Source organism: Copadichromis virginalis, linkage group LG7 (assembly GCF_057382275.1).
Source record: "Copadichromis virginalis isolate Kocher_CV1m ecotype Utaka linkage group LG7, C_Virginalis_male_GT1.1, whole genome shotgun sequence".
Lineage (NCBI taxonomy): Eukaryota > Metazoa > Chordata > Actinopteri > Cichliformes > Cichlidae > Copadichromis > Copadichromis virginalis.
The window spans coordinates 4,884,575-4,906,541 of NC_140624.1; the positions used below are offsets into that span (position 1 = coordinate 4,884,575).

General features: G+C 40.4%; 1 protein-coding gene across 2 annotated transcripts in view; it reads right to left on the reverse strand.

The window, feature by feature from the left end:
• Window positions 1–3,142: 3,142 nt before the first annotated feature.
• abtb3b (ankyrin repeat and BTB domain containing 3b) overlaps window positions 3,143–21,967 on the reverse strand; it is a 76,277-nt gene continuing 57,452 nt past the window's right edge. Inside the window, exons 3-17 of one of the 2 annotated variants that reach the window (XM_085461285.1) lie at window positions 20,334–20,538; window positions 16,462–16,614; window positions 16,048–16,213; window positions 15,230–15,319; window positions 12,807–12,908; window positions 11,080–11,173; window positions 10,633–10,768; window positions 9,379–9,599; window positions 9,110–9,288; window positions 7,554–7,659; window positions 5,522–5,624; window positions 4,981–5,062; window positions 4,786–4,854; window positions 4,550–4,663; window positions 3,143–4,434 (exon numbers count right to left, since the gene is read on the reverse strand). In XM_085461285.1, the coding sequence (XP_085317411.1) occupies window positions 4,225–4,434; window positions 4,550–4,663; window positions 4,786–4,854; window positions 4,981–5,062; window positions 5,522–5,624; window positions 7,554–7,659; window positions 9,110–9,288; window positions 9,379–9,599; window positions 10,633–10,768; window positions 11,080–11,173; window positions 12,807–12,908; window positions 15,230–15,319; window positions 16,048–16,213; window positions 16,462–16,614; window positions 20,334–20,538 (2,030 nt within the window). In that variant the 3' untranslated portion in view covers window positions 3,143–4,224. The remainder of the gene's footprint in view (window positions 4,435–4,549; window positions 4,664–4,785; window positions 4,855–4,980; window positions 5,063–5,521; window positions 5,625–7,553; window positions 7,660–9,109; window positions 9,289–9,378; window positions 9,600–10,632; window positions 10,769–11,079; window positions 11,174–12,806; window positions 12,909–15,229; window positions 15,320–16,047; window positions 16,214–16,461; window positions 16,615–20,333; window positions 20,539–21,967) is intronic. The other variant, XM_085461287.1, reaches the window with a different exon arrangement.

A 21,967-nucleotide genomic window follows, 5' to 3' on the forward strand; every position in this document is an offset into this window, starting at 1 on the left:
TCTGCAAAAAGTGAAAACCCCATTCCACCCTCTATGTGGAACACATCATTAATCAGCAGTGAAAACAATAGTCTAACTATGCTTCCTTGTGGCGTTCCATTTTCTATTGGCAAACTCTCCGAATAACTCCTCCCAATCCTTACTATTATTCGTCGGCCTTCCAAAAACTCCTTAACCCCTCTGAACATTCAACCATTTATACCCATTTCCCTCATTTTTATCAATAGACCTTCCCTCCACATCATATCATACGCTTTCTCTATATCAAAAAAGACCGCCAGCACACTCTCCTTATTCACTTGTGCCTTCCTTATCTCATGTTCCACTCTGATACTGAGCCAAATATCCTTTCTTTTCTACATAGAACACTGTCAAAGGAGCTTGCAAAGAAAAGCGTCTGGACTTCTTTAAGTTGCTTGAAGACGTTTCACCTCTCATCCGAGAAGCTTCTTCAGTTCTAAGGTCAAATGGTGGAGAGTCCCAGATATAAACCTAGTGGTGGTAACCCCCCACAGAGGGACAAAAGGACCCCTGATGATCCTCTAATCGCCTGAGCCAAGGTGGGAAACTGGGCGTGGGTCCCAATCAGCCAGAGTTTCGGGTGTGTTCATTGTGAAACCTGGCCCCACCTTATCATGCGAATTCCTGAGGTCAGATGGCCCAGGATGTGAGTGGGCGTTAAGGCGTCTGGGAAGGGATCTCAAAACTGGATTATAGATGGCAAAGAGTTGGTGTCGTAAACCCCCGCCTCTGTTCAAAGATGGTCGCTCACAGTGGACATAGATGGTTCACCCGAAAGACAAAACGCCAAGACACAAACTTAACAATGTGGTGTATGCTGTACAGTGCAGCGAGGAATGCCCAGACCTCTACATTGGAGAGACCAAACAGCCACTTCACAAGCGCATGGCACAACACAGAAGAGCCACCTCCACAGGACAAGACTCAGCAGTCCATCTGCATCTTAAGGATAAAGGACACTCTTTGAGGATGCCAATGTTCACATTTTGGACAGAGAGGACAGATGGTTTGAAAGAGGAGTGAAAGAAGCATCTATGTCCACTGTGAGCGACCATCTTTGAACAGAGGCGGGGTTTACGACACCAACTCTCTGCCATCTATAATCCAGTTTTGAGATCCCTTCCCAGACGTCTTAACGCCCACTCACATCCTGGGCCATCTGACCTCAGGAAATCACATGATAAGGTGGGGCCAGGTTTCACAATGAACACACCCGAAACTCTGGCTGATTGGGACCCACACCCAGTTTCACACCTTGGCTCAGGTGATTAGAGGATCATCAGGGGTCCTTTTGTCCCTCTGTGGGGGGTTACCCCCACTAGGTTTATATCTGGGACTCTCCACCATTTGACCTTAGAACTGAAGAAGCTTCTCGGATGAGAGGTGAAACGTCTTCAAGCAACTTAAAGAAGTCCAGACGCTTTTCTTTGCAAGCTCCTTTGACTACGATGACCTGGATGACTGAGAGCCTTCACAGACATACATAGAACACTAATCTTTCATTTATCATTCTCTCCATTATTTTGCAGACGTTGGGTGTTAATGCTATTGGTCTGTAGTTTCCTGGTTTCGTATCTTCTTTCCCTGGTTTACGTATTGGTATTATCACTGCCTCCTTCCAGCTTTGTGGCAACTTCCCCAGGGCTATTTCCGTCAACAACCTCCATTTTAGACCCACCTACAGACACATGACTGGACAGGCGCCAAATGCAGTAAATTTGGTCCCATGTGGGTTTTGGCCCTGCAACTTCTGACTGGTTGAAGTGAGTGAACATGGCATAATTTCTGTGACCCTATTGGCTCAAACAATCAAAAAGGAGTGTCAATCATGCTAACTGGCCAAAAGAAACCAAAGTTACAGCCCCTCAGATTTTAAAGGGCCAGAGGCCAATTAAACTCTCCATGCACATGGCAGAAAAGGCCCTTTGCCATGTAAATGCGTGGTTAATTCTTCAAAAATACATATTGAAAAAACAAGCATTTTTAGGCCTCTTAGTAAAATTAATTAATTTCTGCTCTTTAATACCTAAAGAATTAAACTGACATAGTGTCCAATGTGTGCCAAAATTTGACATTTTTATACAACGTCTGGATATTCATGTATTGACAGTGCTGTAATTTTTCACTGCTTCACTTTAGAAACATAAATCTTTGCACAGATTATGTTTATATGTTGGTTACTGAATTTCTGGAATTAAATGTGATTTGAGGCATATTTTTAAAAGGGTTATATGCTAAAAAATAAATAAAAAAATTAGGCGAGGATAAGATCTACTTACTTTTTCTGTGTTCAGTCCCAGTAACTTTGACACAGTAATATCTGCTGCAATATTTATACCTCTGATGAAATTTCACAAGTGTTAGCTTTATTTTGATACCAAGATTGTATACACAGAGTCTGTAATTGCAGAGAAATAATCAATTAATTTTGGGCATTTCATTTTCGAGCAGGAAGCTCAGAAACCTCTTTGGGGCTTAAGAGGTTTTAAAGTTTTTTGGCCCTCAGGGATACCACTGACCTGGGGGTGACTCAAATATGTACAGCCAGCATTTAAAGTGCTGTGAAAACAGAAGCATGGTGCTTATAAACCTCACATTAGCAAATTAATTGGATGGGTTCCAATAGGTTGGCAGCTGGTGCTGTAATGGTTGGCACTGTTGTATTGAAGTCCTGTGGCCTTTCCTGCGTGCAGTTTGCATGTTCTCCCTTTGACTTTATGATTCTCAATGTTTCCTCCCATAATCCAAAGACAAGTATATTAGGTTGATTGGAATGTGACCCTGAAATGTTGTCTTTTTTTTAACAGTTACAAATTTTCCAAGGTGTAGTGCACTGCATGCAGTGTATGAACATTAATTTACATTTTACAGTCAGCTGAGAGACTCCATGAATTAAGCGTGTTGTGAGGAATTAACATGTTTTGTGTGTGTCTTTTCATTTATTTGCACATGTGTTTGTGATGCCACATTAAACTGCCTACCAGCTGCGATCTAACCTTCTAGGCGTGGAGAACAAAATACTAACAGGGGAACCTTTAAATTTTACATCTGACAGAATTATAGATGTCCCCATGCTCAGATTTTTAGGCCAGAGACCACATCAAATAAATCTGAAAGCAAATACATAGATATTAATCTTTATAGAGGAAAGATCACACACATACAAGTAATGCGGTTTCACAATCCTTGGAGAACATTTGATATCGTAACGTTCTCAGTTTTAGGACTAAACAGACCCAAAGCCTCTTGCACACACAATGATGACACCATGTGACCACAACACATTTATAGTGACCCATGCTGAGGACGAAGGTAGTGTGGAAACAGGTCCTCAATGTAATCGTCCAACAGTTCAAACATAAAAACAAGTCACTCCTCTGACATGCAACATTTAAGCATAGATATTTAAAAGATGAGCTTTTTGTTTTTACAGCAATACAGTAACAGTAAGACACATGAGAAAACATCTGTGGATATATACATTAACTTACATTATCAATAGCTCTGTTTTTATGAACAATATTTACAGAGTTACGGTAAAAGAACAAGTCCTCTTTCCCACCAAGTTGCCTAAAGTCACGTGCTTCAGTCACATTACAGCTGGTTGTCTTGTTTGGCTTTAGGGATTAATCATCTCAGGTCTACAGTAAGTGACTGACAAATATACAAATGAACTTGTCTGTACAGGGGCCACATGTGTAGGCAAATAAAAACGTGAGGCTGAACTTCCTTCCTCATATCCAGGGATAAACTGATGGCTTATCACATTATGCTGATGTTGTTTATTACCTCATTACATCGGTTGAATGTTCTCCTCTGAGTTTCTGTAGCCTCAGCTGATCCTGATCAGTTTGACATGTAACAGAGTGTAACACTACTTAGCTGATAGATTTTTGCTGAATAAGGGACACAGTTACAGTCATATATGTTATTGGCAAGTTGTGGCATAATACTGTACAGCTATCGTATGAATGTCATGTTAGTAGACATGTATCAACAAGGCAAACAGACAGACAGATGTGTTAACCATCTGTGCTAACAAGAAGCATTTTAGCAACTGATGAGCGTCATGGAGAGCAAGATCACGACACCTGATTTCACCTCGAAATCATTCATCGCTCAGATGCATATAAATATAATGTCACAGTTCTGATTGCTCTCTGCTAAATCTTCTTAGTTTCTGGGTTTAGGAAACTCAGAAGTTCAGACAATTGATCCCTTGGAGGAGGACAGGTGGATGGACTGGATGCGAATAGCTAAGGTTTTCTCCAAGTCTCGCAGGATGTCACAGCCGGGGCTGTCGGGTGGTGCGTCATACAGCAGCTGTTTGAAGGGCTCCAACTCAATCAGGATTACCATATTCTTCAGAAAGTAACCCTCTATATAGGATGCTAGATCTGGAGCATCGAGAAACTGAAGGACAGGGAGAATATATATATCAACTTTTTCAGAATATCACTGATTTTACGTCACTTGAGCACCACTGCAACACCGCAAAATGCTTCACAGCACAGTATTAATTTTTTACCTTGGTGTGATTGTAGATCTCAACACAAGTGTCTGTGTTGATGTTCTTAGAGCAGATAATCTCACAATGCCTTTGCAGCGCCTCCAACTGGAAAAACTTTGCTGCTGACAGAAGCTGAAAAAACAACAACAAAACAACTCAAAATTCAAGTTCAAATTGTAGTTTTTTTATTTAACTAAAAAGAAATGATGATAGACATGTTTATGATCCGTTACTCAAGACACTAATGATCTAACCTCCATAACATCAGTGTTCCTGATGTGCAGAGCTTCTGTCCCTCCACAGTACAGATACTGCATGACAAGCTGATAAGATAAGATCCATAATTTACAGAGTGCACATAGAAAAGAAAACACAACATATATATTTAAAGGAACATGTGGCTAACATTTACTTACAATGTCTGCCTTATCAAAACATAATAACACTACCTGAAATATTTGAAATTTGACATTGCTGATTTCAATGCATGTGTTTTCACCACATGGTCTGTTAGCTAGAAGAGTTTTGAATCTGTAGAGAATGATAAAGAGACAAAAGGAGAGAAATATCACGGGTTGGTTAACTTGGTCATGTTTTAAGAACTCACTGAATGGAAATAAACACTACTAACATACAACAGCAGGGAGAATACACAAGAGTGGAGACCAAATTAACTGCCATTCTATTACTTCTTTCTATAATATTGTAATTTGCCTTATGTGCCTTTACTTATACCCTACTTTGGTATAAATAAATAAAATAAAATAGAGTTAAAAATCCCTTCAAGATTACAGAAGAAGAAAAAAAGACTAGAGATTCACCTGATAAAGTTCAAAACATCAGAACTCACAAACACATTAAATCAAAAGTATTTTGCTATATTAAAAACAAGTCAGAGTTGGGGTAATCGTATTTAGCAGGACCTTAGGGTTACAAAATATACTGTGTAAACATTCAACATGTGCATTTTAAAGGCAGAGGTTTAAATACCTGTTGGAAGCTGTGAAAAGCAGAACTTTGTGGGCGTAAAAAGGTTTCCCCTCCACCAAAAAGGTCACATCAGACATTTCTTTATTGTTCAGGAAGTGGGGATCTGAAAGACACATGACCAGAAAAACTTTATGTTTTTCTGATTTTCATAAAAAGAGCAAATGGAGTGTTCAACCTAGCCTTGTCACTCGTTCTACACCCAGTTCAGCTCCATGCAGTTGATTGTATTAATAATAATAATAATAATAATAATACATTTTATTTGAGGGCGCCTTTCAGAAACCCAAGGTCACCTTACAAAAAACACAATTGATAAAAGGAACAGTAGTCATAAAATACATAAAATAAGTTAAAATTACAAAACTGAGCGTGACAACAGATACAATCAGCATTAAAGCGAATAAGCCAGTTTAAACAGATGTGTTTTGAGCTGTGTCTTAAATACGGAGAGGGAGTCAATATTTCTTAGTGCAGGAGGAAGAGAGATCCAGAGCCGGGGAGCAGAGCGACTGAAAGCTCTGTTCCCCATAGTAATAAGCAGTGTTGGTCAAGTTACTTGAAAAAAGTAATCAGTAACTAATTACTGATTACTTCCCCAAAAAAGTAATCCCGTTACTTTACTGATTACTTATTTTCAAAAGTAATTAATTACTCAGTTACTTAGTTACTTTTTTAAAAACATGATTTACAACCTGAATAGATGATAAAGCGATAGATCTTTCAGCCCAATTCTACTTTTTCTGCATAATCCATCATACAAAATGTAATCAAATGGAAAAGTCTCTTTTTAAAACTTGTTTTATTAGTTTTAATCTTTTAACTTTATGCATCAAGCAAAAAATGTAATTATATGCAACATTCTCTGACTTGAAGAAATTTGTTTTAAACCTTTTAAACCTATTTTCTGCACATTCCAGCACATAATTTTTTTGTGTGTGCGTGTTTACACTCAGTCTTTCAAACAGATGCAAGTAAAACACAGCAGAAAATAAATAAAGTCAAAGACTCAGCGGTCCTGTTGCTCTATTTTCACCTGTAAAGCAGGAGTAGGGTAGGCGGAGGTTTACCCTGGTGCAGGTGTGCCGCAGCGGTCAGTGGAAGAATCTGCGAGTTTCTCTGTGAGTTTCCCATTAGGTCGTAGCTACTCGGTGCTTGCTTGGAAGTTTAGGGGTTTTTTTTCGCTGTAAAAAGAAGTTTTTTTCCCACGCACAAGGGACACTAATGTTTTTGTCACTTTTTATGGAATCAAACTCAAAGTAAGGTCAGTACTTCCACGCTTTAAATGCTGCACGCTCATACTCTCTCCCGCACTCGATATATGATCCATTGTTGATCTGCACACAGCTGTTGTCACGAGCGTTGCACTCGCTTACGTCACTGTCATGAGACATTCTCGCAAAAAAATCATGGTTTTAGTAACGCAGCGTTCCTACGGGAAAGTAACGGTAATCTAATTACCGTTTTTTGCCATAGTAATCACTTACTTTACTCGTTACTTGAAAAAAGTAATCGGATTACAGTAACGCATTACTGCCCATCTCTGGTAATAAGGTGTGAGGACGGAACGGTAAGATGAATAGCAGATGATGATCTGAGAGGGCGGGAAACAGTGGCGATATGGAACAGGTCACACAAATATGAAGGAGCAGATTTATGGATACATTTGAACGTGAGAAGTAAGATTTTAAAGTTTATCCTGGCTTCTATGGGCAAACAGTGAAGCTGCTGAAGAACTGCGGTAATATGAGCACTTAACGGAGTGCAAGTTATGACCCGAGCTGCAGAATTTTGAAGAAGTTGGAGTTTATGAACTCCAACTTCTTCAAAATTCTGCAGCTCGGAATTTTGACCTGAAAAGTTCTATTCCAGTTTCTGAACACTAGATGGTGTCGTGCACACTTTCTAATCTGCATTTACTAGTAAGGGCAGACTAAAAAAGACAAGACAAATGATTCTGATGCTCCTGCTGCGTGCCTGTATGTATGTGAATACACTTTAATAATTAAATGAAATGATGAAGAAATATGCTCACCCAAACGTGATGACTGCTTCTTCTTGATCTCTGCCAGTTTGGGGATGGGGTAAGGGCCGTAACACTGAGTGAAGATCGCAGCCAACTGCTGGCTGATCACTTCATTCTGACAAAACACAGACAGAGTGACAGAAGAGGGTAAGCAGAGCTCACCTTGGATGCATCATGCTAAGCCAGCATCCAGGAGTCTATGGAGTCTATGTTATGTAAGAGCATAAGCACATACTGCACGGCGCGCCTCTCCCACACAAACAGCCCCGACGCAAATACCAAGAGAGGTTAAACTTCTGCAGCTTTACCAGGCTTAGCATCCACTTCATTCAAGCAGTCGTTCCAGTAAAACTTGTATTTATGGATATTTCACACATTACAAGGGGATCAGATAGATATCAGACTTATTTTTCACACCCACACGTCCTTAGAGGTTGCTGTGGTGGGAAATACAGCGACAGGCTGAGCTACTGTAGGAGTGAGATTAAGAGGAAAAGACAGGAGATTTTCTTACCCTTCTAAACTTTTCACTTGTGTGTGTGCAGAGGCAAAGTGAAGGTAAGGCATGCTACAGCACAAGCCTCATGTGTGCAGTCATCCTGCTTGAATGCAACAAACTTCTAACAAATAAGTATTTCTGCATTGTCTTCAAAATTTTCTATGCTGACAAGAGAGATATACAGATATACATTTAATCAACGTTATCTAAAATGAACTAAACACTAAGAGGCTGAATGAATGCTTCAGAGGAACATGGCAACAGAGTGTCTGGTACAGAAAAGACAAACGGCCTGTACCTTGATGTCTGTGGACCTCAAGGTGATGCAAGCAGAGCCTCTCTCAGAGATGAGGGCCAGTGGCCCGAGCCATACATCAACCAAGACAGAAACAAGGACTGACACTGCAGCAATCCAGCGAAGCATAGCATGTTTGGAGTGTACGAGTATATGAGTATGTGCGTGTGTGCATGTGAGAGAGGTATGCTGCTGGTATCAGACCCATGCACGTGAGTCTCTGTGGCTCTGCTTGTGTATTTCAGTTATATGAGTGTATGCACACTCACACTCTGAAACTGTGCAGTGTTTTTTTTCTCATATCAGCAATGACAGCTAACCTATCATGCCATCAGGGCATTATCAAGATTAAGTCACAGCAGACAAAGCTAAGATGAGTGCCAGAACAAGGACAACAATGAGCTGGGTGAACTCTAACATTGCCTACCAAGGGATCCTAAGCTGAAGTAATGAGACGAGGGCCTAATATGATAAACTGCAACAGAGAGGAACGGGCGTCTATCAGAAATCATTATCATTTTACGTAATAGATATTGAGTAAGCCACTGGGGCTCTGTCGGTCACCGTGAAGCTAATGACCTGACTATGTAATAGCATTACTACAAAAAAAGAGGAGGACATGACTGTGGTTTAGTGAAGAGCAGACACTTAAGAGGATGGAGACTAAAGTGTAGCTCTGAAGAAAATGTTCTTACTTTTACGGTAATGATCCAATATGTCGTGACACTTGCCTGTGTTTTATGTTAACAGGAAACACACACAGGGCAGTACCTTGCTGGCTCTGAGGATCTGGAACATAAGAGGCAGGCCATGCGTAATGAGCTCCTCGGTGTACTCCTCTTCCTCAATGCAGCTGAACTCTTTCAGAAGACCCTGGATCAGAGGTCGGCGGTGCTGATGGAAACATGTGCGCAGAGACTCCAGCCAAGTGTGCAAAGTCCATGGGACTCCTAAGTTTCACAAGTACACCAATATGAAATACATTTCATACAATATAAGATACTGTAGAAGTCGCATGCATGCATTTCCAGAAAACCCACCAAGACTCCGTATATCTATGGTGATGTCTACATGCCCATGTTCAGCACTGTGGTACATGGCTTCCTTCAGAGCTTTAAGTTTGGCTTTTCCAGTTCTGATCAGATCCATCTGAGACATGCTTCTGCCTTCCAGCTCTGAGCCTTCTGCGAGAATCTCTTCCAATGACAAGACATCTCCTTTCCCTTTCTCTGTGTGGGACAACAGCTTGCGAAACACATTTCTACAAATCAAAAAAGGCAAAAGAACAAAAGCAGAGAAAAAAACTGCGATTAGACTGAACGGATTTCAGGACTCTATTTGACTGATTTTTTTTTACCAAAAATAAGTTTGCATCTCCGGCCCTGAATCAGAAGTGGGCTAGATTTTTTTATTTAAATGGAAGGACTTAAACATGATATGATAGTAATTGGGGGTCGTTACTGTTGTAGTCTGCTGGCAAGTTAAAATAAATCAATGGAAATAGCTGCATTTTGATGAATGGGAGAACGAGTCCATAAGAAGAAACAAAAACCCAGAGGGTTTATACAAAGAGCTTTATATTTGTGGCATGTAAAGTATACTATATTCAGTGGTAAACAGCAATTACACACATGGGCTTTTATACAATTTCATGCAAAATATAAATAAAGATGCTTTTAGTTTTAAAATCCAAAAATACAGCTGTCTAGCCTGAAAAATAACTAGCAAAAACCAAAAACAAACAAAAAAACTGCTGGTTTTGTCATAATGCTATATTTTACAGGTCTATATTTCAGAATGATTTCCACCTACTTTGCAAGAACAACCACATAATTTGACACAAAATGAAGTGGAAACATATTATTCAAATGGAAAATTCTCTGCTAATTACAATTTTTGCTTACTGGCAGCAAGAAAGACAAAGACACAAAAACAGAGACCGTTTATACAGATAAGCTCGTAAAGCAAAGTACTAACAGAAACTATTCTGGATCGATTATTAAAAGACAATACAGTATTGTACAGAGTACACTGTTTGCAGTGTAACCCTGTCAGTTTTGCCATTTTGTTAAGCCAAACTTTTAAAATAGTTTTGGAGAGTTTTAAGTCTTAACAATACTTTGAAAACAACAGAAAGACAACAGGAGGTTACTCATGCAGGAAACTGAAGACCTGTGGTGCTAATTTTACAGACGTCCTCTAAGGAAGTTGTGTTTGTACATAAATAAGAGTACACAGTACACAGTGCTTGTATGTTTGCTGTTGAAGGGAACATGAATGCATTCGTCACCTACCTGTGCCCATGTGCTGCTGCCAGGCTATAGGAGTTCATATCGCCTTGTGGTGCAGTAGAAATTCCATTGCGGTACATAGTTCCCACCATGGGGTCAGCGCCTCGCTCCAGCAGCAAACTCACCAGCTCAAAGTTACCTGCACATGAAAAATGACTGGCTCAGTTAAACACGCACACACACACGGAAATAATAAGATTAAACGAAAATGAGACCGAGAGAAAGATGAGAGAGAAGCACACGTTTCATCATTTGTTCCACATTCATGGCTCTATTTGTCTTTATTCTTCCAGCCCCCAGGAGAAGCAAGCTTCTAAACTTGTAATTCAGCCACTGATCATGCTGACACTAAGGTGTTGTTATCAGCTGAGTATAGATGGCCAGCTGCTGCTGACAGCATGGTGTGATACAGTTGGGCAGGAAGATGGGAGTCCTGCTGTGTCTTAGTACCTGCAGCAGCAGCCAGCTGCAGCGGTGTCTCCGTGTAGTTCTCCATCCCATCCTGCAGGGAGCCTTCCACGTTGGCTTTGGCATCCAGCAGCAGCTGCAGGTGAGGATGCAGGTGAGCATGATTGACAAAGAGAGAGAGACAAAGAAGAAGACAAGAGAGCAGAGTGAGGGGGAGAGGAAGAGTCATTTGCTAATGAGTCTAATTTGATGTCAGGATGGTTAGTTTAAAACTGGCTAGTTTAAAACACTGCCTATTATTTTACCTCTTTAAAACAGAAGTGCTACTTTTGGAGAAATAAACTAAATAGATGAAAGTCAAATGTATGATCGTCAATTTTGGCCAACTTTAAGCTTAGTTTTCTTTTTGTCTGCATGTTAAAGGTTGCTAATTTTCCATTAGTTTCTTTATTTTCACATTACAAAATTGTACAAATATGTATATATATATATATATATATATATATATATAAATGTAATAGGAAGCGAAACTACAACCAAAAAAGCTGGAAAAACTCAATTACAGACAATCCAGGAACTGAATCCTTTTTTCTTGAATATTTTTAATACATACAGACAATGTTTCCACACCTAAAGACATGTTCCTAACTTTACCGTATGTAGGCTGTTTCAGCGATATAAAAGAAACCTGGCTGCTGCAGCAAAATCTGTTACTGTCGGCCCAAATTCTGCTTTAGCAAGCTCTGAAGGCTTGAAAGATTTAGCGCCTGGCACATACACTTATGGGATGCTGTTATAGGTTCTTTGAGGCACTCTTCAAGTGTCTTTCAGTACCTCTTCCCCAAAAACCAGAGAACACACAGAAATGTGCAGGTTGCCTGTTATATTTCTAGCCATTTTAAGATGTGTATGATTATAATAAGAATTGAACCAGCCTACATTCAGGACCCTTTCAGGCCAGTCCAGTTTAACTTTACTTTATCAACATTCAGATAATTCACCTGTACTATACTTCTAGGAAGACTTATTTTCAGCGAAAGTAAACTGCTCTTCAAGTTCTTCATATAAACAGATCCTATCAGAAATAAACAGAAGACTTAAAATGACACTGACTGCAGGATATTTGATGATAATAAATCAATTTCATTAAAATTGTTCATTTATTTATTTATTTTTAATGAGATAATGATCTAGACCATCTCCTTAATGAAAGATATTTCATGAATTTGTTACATTTTAATGGTAATACTTTCTATGACTTTACACCAAATTGACTCTTTTTTAACTTCAGGGTTTCAGTTTTCTGATGCCCTCAAAGACCAAACTGTAGCACTACCAAAACATTTTCCGCTGGACTTTAATGATTCAAAATCAGATCCCTCAGAGGGCAAACAGAAATAGTTAAATGAGTTCGATAACAATTAGGCTGCTGTGTTTCCATTTTCCACTTGCTAAACTCAGTTTGATCCATTTGCTCAAAAGTGCAAATTGACTGGAGGTAGCCATGTGCTGACCTAAAGCATGGCTGCACAATTGCCCTCTTTAAATGTGTGAAGCTCATGTTGTATATATTTAGCAACTAGGTCATTTTCACAAATGGAAAATAAAGAGAGAAAGAGAGAGAGAGAGGAGAAAACTCTTAGTGGAGAGCAGTCATCATCACCACTGAGAAGCTTTGATGACAGAAATGGCAATGATGACCAACCATGAGCTGAAGCACAACAAAAGGTCACGATGAGAGAATCACAGGTGAGAAAGAATGTCACTACCTGCACCACAGGCACATGTCCGTGTAACACAGCGAAAGTGAGGGGCGTCGCCTGCCGTGTTTCGGGAAAGACTGAGGGGTGCTTGTGCACTGAGTTTGGCACCTGGGGAAGGGACACAGGTAGGTGGGTTGGGTAGGTAGGAGGGACAAAGGTGAGGGAGAGAGATACGAAGCCATTAAATCTACTGCATGGCCTACGAGGCACAAGACAAGCAGCTGAAGGGAGGGGAGAAGGGGAGAGAGCAAGCTCTACAGGAGAAACTAGAGTAATTAACCAGGAATCATGGGGCTGCAGAGGACATCCCGCCACTGTGCTTGCCTCCTAATGAACACGATAAATTGATCTGTCTAGTTAGGCCTTGTCCTAATGGTTCCACCCTCACTTTTCACCCTCTGCTTTGGCTTTTTCTGACAGCGCTCTGAATTGACCTCTCCCAGGCTCAGCTCGTTGGCCAGGTTTAACCCTTGTGTGGTGTTCGTATTTTTGTTACTCAGCCAGTGTTCATGGGTCTGGTGGACCCGCTAGAGTTTTGGCTTTCCAAATTAACACTATCAAACAATTTTATGTTAAATTACTCAACAGATGTTTACTTCATCCCAATTACAAGACATATGAACAGCAAACATGGTTAATTTTTTCCCTTTACCTTTGTTAGATCACATTTATGAATTAATGTGCTTCTCGTTTTTCTTTTATATAAAATGTTATAAATAAATCAGTTATAATCAAGTGGAGTGAGTGGAAAGACACAACACATTTACACGTGAAAAAATAATTAATTGTTTAATTTTTCTTTTGAAAAAAACTGAACACGGGTCTCACAGACCCGAACACCATACAAGGGTTAAAAACTAAAAATGTGACATACACGAGACACAGGAGCATGAACAAAGCACAAAGGGACATGTTTTTACTTAGACTGCTCTGGGAGAAAACGAGGCTGGGATGTCCATTAGATTTTATGAATTGGTACTTAATAGTGTCATGTTGTTGTATGAATCAGGTACCAGCTGAATACAGAAGAGTATACAGGCGAAATACACATGAGGGGGGCATGTGAAGTGCAATGAAACAATAATAGTATTTTTTATTACTTATTGTAGTTACTGTATATTGTGTAAGCTGGCCAAGGTTTTCCTCTGCAAGAGCTACAGTCTATGTCAGACTGAGAAGAGATTCTCTGTTGGAGCAATCTTACATAATAAGTGTCAAGAGCACAAGGTAATAGCACTTGAACCAACACTGAAGTCAATGTAGATTATATAGGCAAGCATTATGGAAATTCCCCTTAAGTATGACAGGTCCTTCATCCTTACATGAGTCCACCTGTCAGCACTTTGGGGACATAACCCTTATCTTCTACATGTCCCTCGAGAACACCATCCTCTGAGTTTGGGGAGATCATCCCAAAGTTCCCATTTGCTATTTTGGCTTATTCAATATTCCATAATTAGTAAGTAATTATGGATTATTTTGGATCGGAAAATTATTAGTTCACTTAAACTTTTCCCACTACTGGAACCTGTAGTATTAGTCCGCAGGGTCTTTTTTTTTCTGATGTCATTTCCTATTTATCATTGGTACCCGATTCATGCAATGAAAGTACACGATACATTTTGAAACAAAATTCATACATAATACATTTCTAAAAATGGAAATACACATGCCTGAAATGAATATTAAAGTGGGTCTTTAGGTTTTAGTCGTTGACAGTGCTTTGTGCTTTGGCCAGCTGTCATGAATGCAGTGGGCTGCAAATCAACTCTGACACAATAGCTGATGGGACATGTTGTTGCTGAAGTGACTAACGGAGATCAGGATCATGAGACCTCAACCGAATGACCTCGCTCATGTCTGCGCAGAGTCAAAGGATGCCGTCACGATTCTCTGCAGACTCTGTGAGGAATCCTGCTTGCTTTAAGTCAGCTGATCTCTATTTTTTCCCGGACATAGAAAAGAATGAGTCAGCAGGAAACCTCTGTGTCACGTTTCACACTCTAACTGCTGAAATGCAAATAGATTTCAGCGTATAAGAGCACAGCAGTGAGTGCCTCATGATCTTCACCTCTTGTACATTTAGCTGCACGACACATGGGAGAAAACGAGAGGAAATGACGGATGACATGTTTGGTTTTCTCCAATTTAAAGGAAAAATAAGAATACAAATACATTTGTTACATTAATGTGTACCGTTATTTCAGTACTATTAATTTAAATTGCCTACATATAAAATGGGCATAAAGAGTGCTAATGTCTGACAAAGAGACTTCAGTTATACTCAGCAGCTCAATCTTATAATACAAAAAAGGTAAACGATATTTCTCTAATCAAAGCAGCCTGGTTCAGTTCTGCTGACTTCTGCTCAATGCCAAAAGCAGAACAGCAGACATAAACGTTTTCTTTCTTTCTTTTTAACCACTGACCTCGCTGTTAATATCTGCTCCTGCATCCAGCAGCATCTGCACCATGGCTTCGTCTCCACGGACACAAGCGTACATCAGCGGGGTCATACCCTACACAAGTAGATGCACAGAGAACCAAAGCAGCTGCGATTTAATCTTTCATTTTCTCGAAACACTCAATGGCATAACCAAATCCTAAAAATTCGCTTCAGGACACCATTTTCAAGCACTTTTCTCAGGGAATGTCATGTTTCTTATCCCCCCACTGAGTAATGTGAACTTGAGTTATACCATTTGTTTTTAGCTACAGAACAAGGCTTAATGCTTGGTCTGCTTGTCTTCTCGACAGCTCAAATTCAGGGTAGAGTTCGATGGCAGCGATATTCTGCTTCTGATGAACATTTTAAAGGATACCACATGAATTAAGATCTCCTCTGGGCCATCTGGGACACTACCTGAGGCTGTCTGACGGACACATGCAGTACAGCGCTCTGTATGTGAAAGCTTCTGCTAAGCTCAGCCCTGAACTGAATGTTGATTTTCCCAAGGAAAATCAGGAGCTACACTTGCAGTATTCCCCTGATGATTTATTGTACTTGAGGTGGAAGTCATGATATAGTGCAGAGCTCTAATGCAGGAAAATATATGTCAAAATAAGATTTAATATGCATAACTGCCTTTTAGCTCAAGAGTCAGCACTGTGCTCAGAAGCGGAGGAACCTCAGTTTACAAAACAAACAAAATAAACACTTCCACAGGCTGTGTGTGTGTGTTCATGTGTTCATGAGAACAAATGTGCCGGTATATGCATTATTAAATATGCTGACTGTGTTTCTAACCTGCTCACTCATGCTGTTGATACCATCCGGCCCTAGCAGGTTGACAGCCTGCTTTACCAGGTCTGTGCGTCCACAGCTGAGCATGCGGAAGCCCAAATCCTGCAGGAACTTTGCCTCAGAAGAGGCAGCATCCAGTTTCCTTGAGGCACAGAAGCAGTCATCCGTTCTGAAAAGCATAGCACACAAAGTGAGTGCAAGCTGACAAGTATTACTGTTTGCTACGTGCAGTGTTTTCCCTAAACACCTTGCAGGCTTTATTTCTTGACACTACAGGGAGGACATGAAACACGCACATCTTTCCCTGCATGCATAATTGACATGTATGCGTGTATGCTTTTTGTGGGTTCAGATAAAGAAGTTGCCTGCACACATGTTCTGCAGCTCAAGCGCAAGCCCACTCACTCCCGGGCCTACCGAAGCTGGCGGGGCTCACAGTCCACTCCAGGCAGCAGCAGCCTGGCAGCCTGCCGCACATCATCGCTGTCCACAGTGAAGCTGCGTCTGTGCTCGGTGTGAACCACAGCTACACGCACCCACTCCATCAGAGGCGGCAAGATCAGAAATGGCCTATAGAGGGAGGTAGAAGCACACGTAGTTGCCACCATAAACACAGTGAAGTCGCACTTGGTGTGCGCAGGCATTTCACTAAAACGGAATTTGCATGTTATTTTGTTGCCACTGTTAATTATTGAGAAAAAGATTAACTCACTTTGAAGACCCTAAATCAGAACATAAAAGAGGTGTTTAGATGTAGAGAGGTTGTAGACCATATAACTGAAAGAAAATGATCATTTTAATCTGCTCTGCTCTTGTTTAATGATCTAAAGTCTGTCATAATACCATAAAATACTGCCCCGCTGTTGCTTATTGTTTAATAGAACATAAACCCATATGCCACAATGCACCATATAAACCAACACAATGCACTGCAAATTGGGGATGATGCATTATAAGACTTATATGCCTTTAAAAGAATCGTGATGTCATAATGCTGCCAGGAATTACATGTGTCATCATTTTCACTTCACAAGATCAAGTACTGCAGTTCCTCCTCATGTTTTCCTATAATGCTCCGTGTAACGTATTTCAGTAATTATAAAAGATCATTATCAGTTAAGGTAAACTGATCGTGTGTTTGCTTCCTTGGAAATGTACAGTACTGCGGCGTTCAGACGGCAGCAGGTAACAACCATTATACATCATACATCCTGTTCTCTGACAGAGAAGACTGAGAGAGCACACAGGCGTTTAAAGCTGTATTTGCACAGAGCAAACAATCTAGGTTGCATTACCAACCAGGCAAACCCCCCATGGGCTCTCAAACAAGCTATGTTTACTACACATCATCTGGGCTTATGTAATTAGATTCATTTCAAATGAGTCTAGCTCCTTCATGCTCCATGTTGACCACAGCTGAGAAAAGAGAATCAAAACCCAGCGCCAGGACCACAAATGCTTCAGTTTATATTGAGCTCACCTTTATTAAAGTTGTCCTCTTTGCATGTAATCAGTAAACAGCACAGAGAAAACCTCAGGCGAGGTCGTATTATTATTCCACCATCACCCAAAGCCTGTAACTTTTTTTTATTATCAATACATGTGGCAATCATTTTCATCTATAACAGCCTGATTGCTCAGCGTATAAAATGTCAGTAATAACAAGAGATGCCCATCGTTAATCCCTGAAGCCGTGTTCTGGTTTTAATTATGTAAAATAGAAGAATTCAAAACCTCTACCTCTGGCCTTCTCTCCTCCACTCATCCTGCATCAGTGTTTACAACAGCCATATGGAATCCATATGAATGGAAATACATATACAATATGTGTGTTCACCTTTGTGACTGACTGATACAAAAGCAATCTTAAGTGAGTTGGTAATGCAAAACATAATGACACACTCATGTGCTTTATAACTACAGAAGAACAATGACTTTTCAAGACCTTATTATGTAATATAATAGGACAAAAGTCTGACACACGCTATTGGAATGCAAACAAAAATGTTTTTAAACAAACTGATATTTACTTTTTAAACCATGTATCATTTTAATTTTATAACAGCATTTGGACGACAGTAGTAGCAATTTGTTTAGTTTCTTTAAAAAAACTCAGACAGATTATTTGACTGTTGCCAAATCCAGAAGCTGGTTATGTGTTTGTGTTTGTGTGCTCTTTGCGGATTTATTAATCAGTATGTTGCTTTACAAAGGATGTCTTAATGGCTGGGCTGCCCTTGACACACGCTGATTGCACAACTCTCTCATCTCTGCTACTTTAAGCTGACAGGAGGAGTTTGATATGCTAAGAAATGCAAACCCTTGTGTTTGTGTTTTACTCACTTCAAAGGAGCCTGACCTACAGCCACGTGACATTATTACTTCTGCAGACTTCATTAAAGCTCTGCACAACACCTAATCAAGAGTCAGGAAACGTATAATGCCAATGCATTCCTTCTCAAGCCCAATGGAAACTTTGGTTCACAAGCAGTTCAAGGTCGCCCTGTTTCCATGCAGTGCTCTTTAAAAGTGCAGACATTCTGCAAGGAAACAGTTGAAATCAGAGGGATTTCCTTAATGTTGGGTCCAGAATTGGATTTAAAATGACCTAAAAAAAAAATATAATAACATGCGCTAAATATGATGTTGGTTACAAACGGTGGAGCTAAAGCAGACATAAGTTGGATATCTGGGACACACATTAACTGATAAATTGCTCCACGACAGGTGATGAAAGTCTGGACTGCTCAGGCTCAACTGTCAGCTCTGTATTCCACAGAGGTTTCTACCAAAGCAGAGGAAATACTGAACATACAGCGAATAAATGTTTCATGAGTAGAAGTGGCAAAGAAAGTGAACACTGTGGGAACATGTATCCAAACACTATGGAAACACTGCCTAATTTTCATGCCACATGTGTCACCGTCAGAGTCCCACAGCTTCCTGAATATAAATTCCCAATAGGGCAGTGGTGGTAATTCTCAATGCAAGTCTGTTCACGGCTGCTCCAACTGCCCCTTCCTTCCACGACTCAGGTCACCCAGAGGGCTCGCTCAAGTAGCCAAGACGTTGACAATTCACTGTACTTTCCTTCCAGAGGAAAACATCTGGTCTGCCATTTCATGGCTTAGCACAGAGAGCCAGAAATACAATAATAAAGAAAAAAAACAGTCAGCAGAGGTGTACAGTTGCAGCAGAATGATCTCTGCAGAAGCAGCATCACCACTGGACTGTGTTATAAGGTGAGGAGGAGGAGGAGGAAGAGACATGCAGAAGCTTTGATTGTGTCTAACCAAAGGCAGTTTCCACTTTTTGTCCCAGTGACTTGTGGTGTGCCTTTATTATTACTACTAAACTAATAAATTGCAATATTTATGTGCTTTCCTGTTTCCTGTTTTACCTCCATAATGTAGTGCTTTATTTTTTGGTAGACAAATAAAGGCTTAACATTGTGCTGCTCACCTGACTTGCTTTTCAGGTCTTGATGCAGGATGACTGAAACTGAATCTCAGTTCCATAGTTTGTTATAGCACATAGATTTTCAAATTAAGCTGACAACCTTTACAGGTATCGAGGAGAATTTTGTATATGTCCTTCTGATGAAGGTAAGATAAACATTCACTCAGTTTTCATCTTGATAAAGCGTCGATCGCAGGGCTCAAAAATAAATCTAATGTCAAGTGTAAAAAACTGCAGTCCCTTAAACAGCCACGGACAGAAATGAACAAAAGCAGAAGAAAGTTTCCCTTTCATGACTCAATGAAGTGGAGGAATTTCCTATAATTTACCAATATTGTGATGCTTTGGGTGACAGGTGGGGGAACTCAGCATTTCTGGTGCTCTGTAGTCTGGCAGGAGCTCTCAACCATCTGTGTGGTGCTGGTTTCTTTTCTTGCCAGTTATCATACAAACAATATGACTTTAAAATGGTAGCCCACAAACCAAAAGGTGAAATCAGTTCAGTTATAACCCTCTTGTTCTATAAAATCTATGCTGTCTGCTAATTCTTGAGGTACAAATCTAGTAAACAGCTTGTAAACCTTCCCGTAGGTAAAGGCTTTGTGTGTTTTGACGCTTTAAAGACATGTTTAGACGTTTCTTTTCTTTTTAAAAAATATAGGAAAACAAGTGCGAATAAGAAAAGCAGACTAACTGTTGTGGTTCACTGGCTCCGTGAGCCACCAGATGCAGTGACGCTCTGTTACTCTGACTTTTTTCTTTTACTGCTGAGTGTTGCTGATGAGAAATGTGGACGTGCATTTCCTTTATTTTGCGTGTTTGCTTCTAACCTCTCGGTTTGTAAGGTAACCTTGGAGGGTTCAACGTTGGGGTTTTCCCACTCCATCTGAGGGCAGTGCATGAAGTAGCACAGCGTGTAGATAGCTTCCGGCGCCCAGAGTATCACGCCGCTTTTCTGGTGCATTGGTGTCCCATTGCTGTGGTTCTTCATATACAGTGGCTGTAGGTGGTGCATAGCCCGTGACACCAAGTCACCTACACACATACACAGACAATACAAACAGGAAAACACAAAAGGAACACAGACAGTGAGAAACGAATTCACGGGTTCACTCAGTAGATGAGAGAGATGAGACCGAAATATTTTAAGCACATGGCCTTTAAAAAGACATCTGGGAATTATCTTTATTCCTCCCAGCCCCCTTGGAGCTCACTCTGTCAGGGGAAATCGAGAGTTTCCATGCACCACAATCAGGAAAAAGACAGGGTTCATCCCAGTTCTTTCTGTGCAGCTCACAGGAGGAGAGCGAGAGAAAAAGCATGCCCAGGACTGCAATGGATGAAGAATGAATATTTATGGATAAACATAGCTACTCCAAGCTATTTCCCCTGCATAATTTGTCAGTACTTTAAGGTCATCCAGTTGGGCTTCAAAACTCCAAACTCGAGAGGGTTTTGCTAATAAAAATCTGAACGTTCTCCTAGCTGGTTTAGAAAAAAAGTAAATAGTTCTTGGAAAAGTATGTTCAAGCCAGCTTTTTATGCCGTGGGGACCAGACAGATGGCCTTTTTGTAGAGCAAATTCAGTTAATCAGAAATCAAGAGCTGGCCTAGAAGTTTCTTTAACAGACAGCCCAATTCTTTCATGTGACTGTGGTTGGTTAGTTAATGAATGCTTACTTGAAAAACAACCCTGTTTTATTACAGCTGGACTCAAATCCCATTTTGCTGAATGCTGTCAGGTTACCGTCGCTTCTCCCTTCCTGTCTAGACCCACCGCGTGATGAGAAAATGTGATGAAATTGTGAAGCAGGGTCGCTCTTAAAAAAAAGAAGGAAAGAAAGACACACTGTGACATATTGTCCTGGCCAGTTTGATAATGTTGAAGGCACAAAAGCAATAGAGCATGATGACACTTGGTTCCCTGTTTCCAATGGAATATATTGTATGTGTGACTATTCGATACAGAGAGGGAACAAACAGCCATTCTCATACACAAAAGGGCTTGTTTAGCATCAAAATTGCGCTATTTGGCGCTTGCCAAGACTCCATTTAGCCTTGACAATGTGAGAGGCAAGTGTGAAAAGGATGCCTGAATGAGGGAGGAGCATTCATGCAATAAAACAATCAACTGTCCTTTGGGAACAGTGGCGCTGCACTGATAGAGAAATCATGTTGTGATTCAATGAGCAGGGAAAATTATGCCAGGAATGACCACCTCTTGTAGACTTTTAGCTTAAGCTTTGCTGTTCCAGTTACTCTCTGTTACTCCTTCTTTCTCTTAATTGTACCAATGGGAATACAGATAAGCTGGTAACAGTTCCCTTTGAAGTTCAGTAAGGGAGCCAAGGTGGTCAGCAGCAGGCAGTTTTCATGTCTTATTTATGCTGCTCTGTGACATTTCCTTTCCTGGCTGAGAAGGCTCACGAGGTTAAGAATGTAGATTATTTCAAAGCTGAAAAAG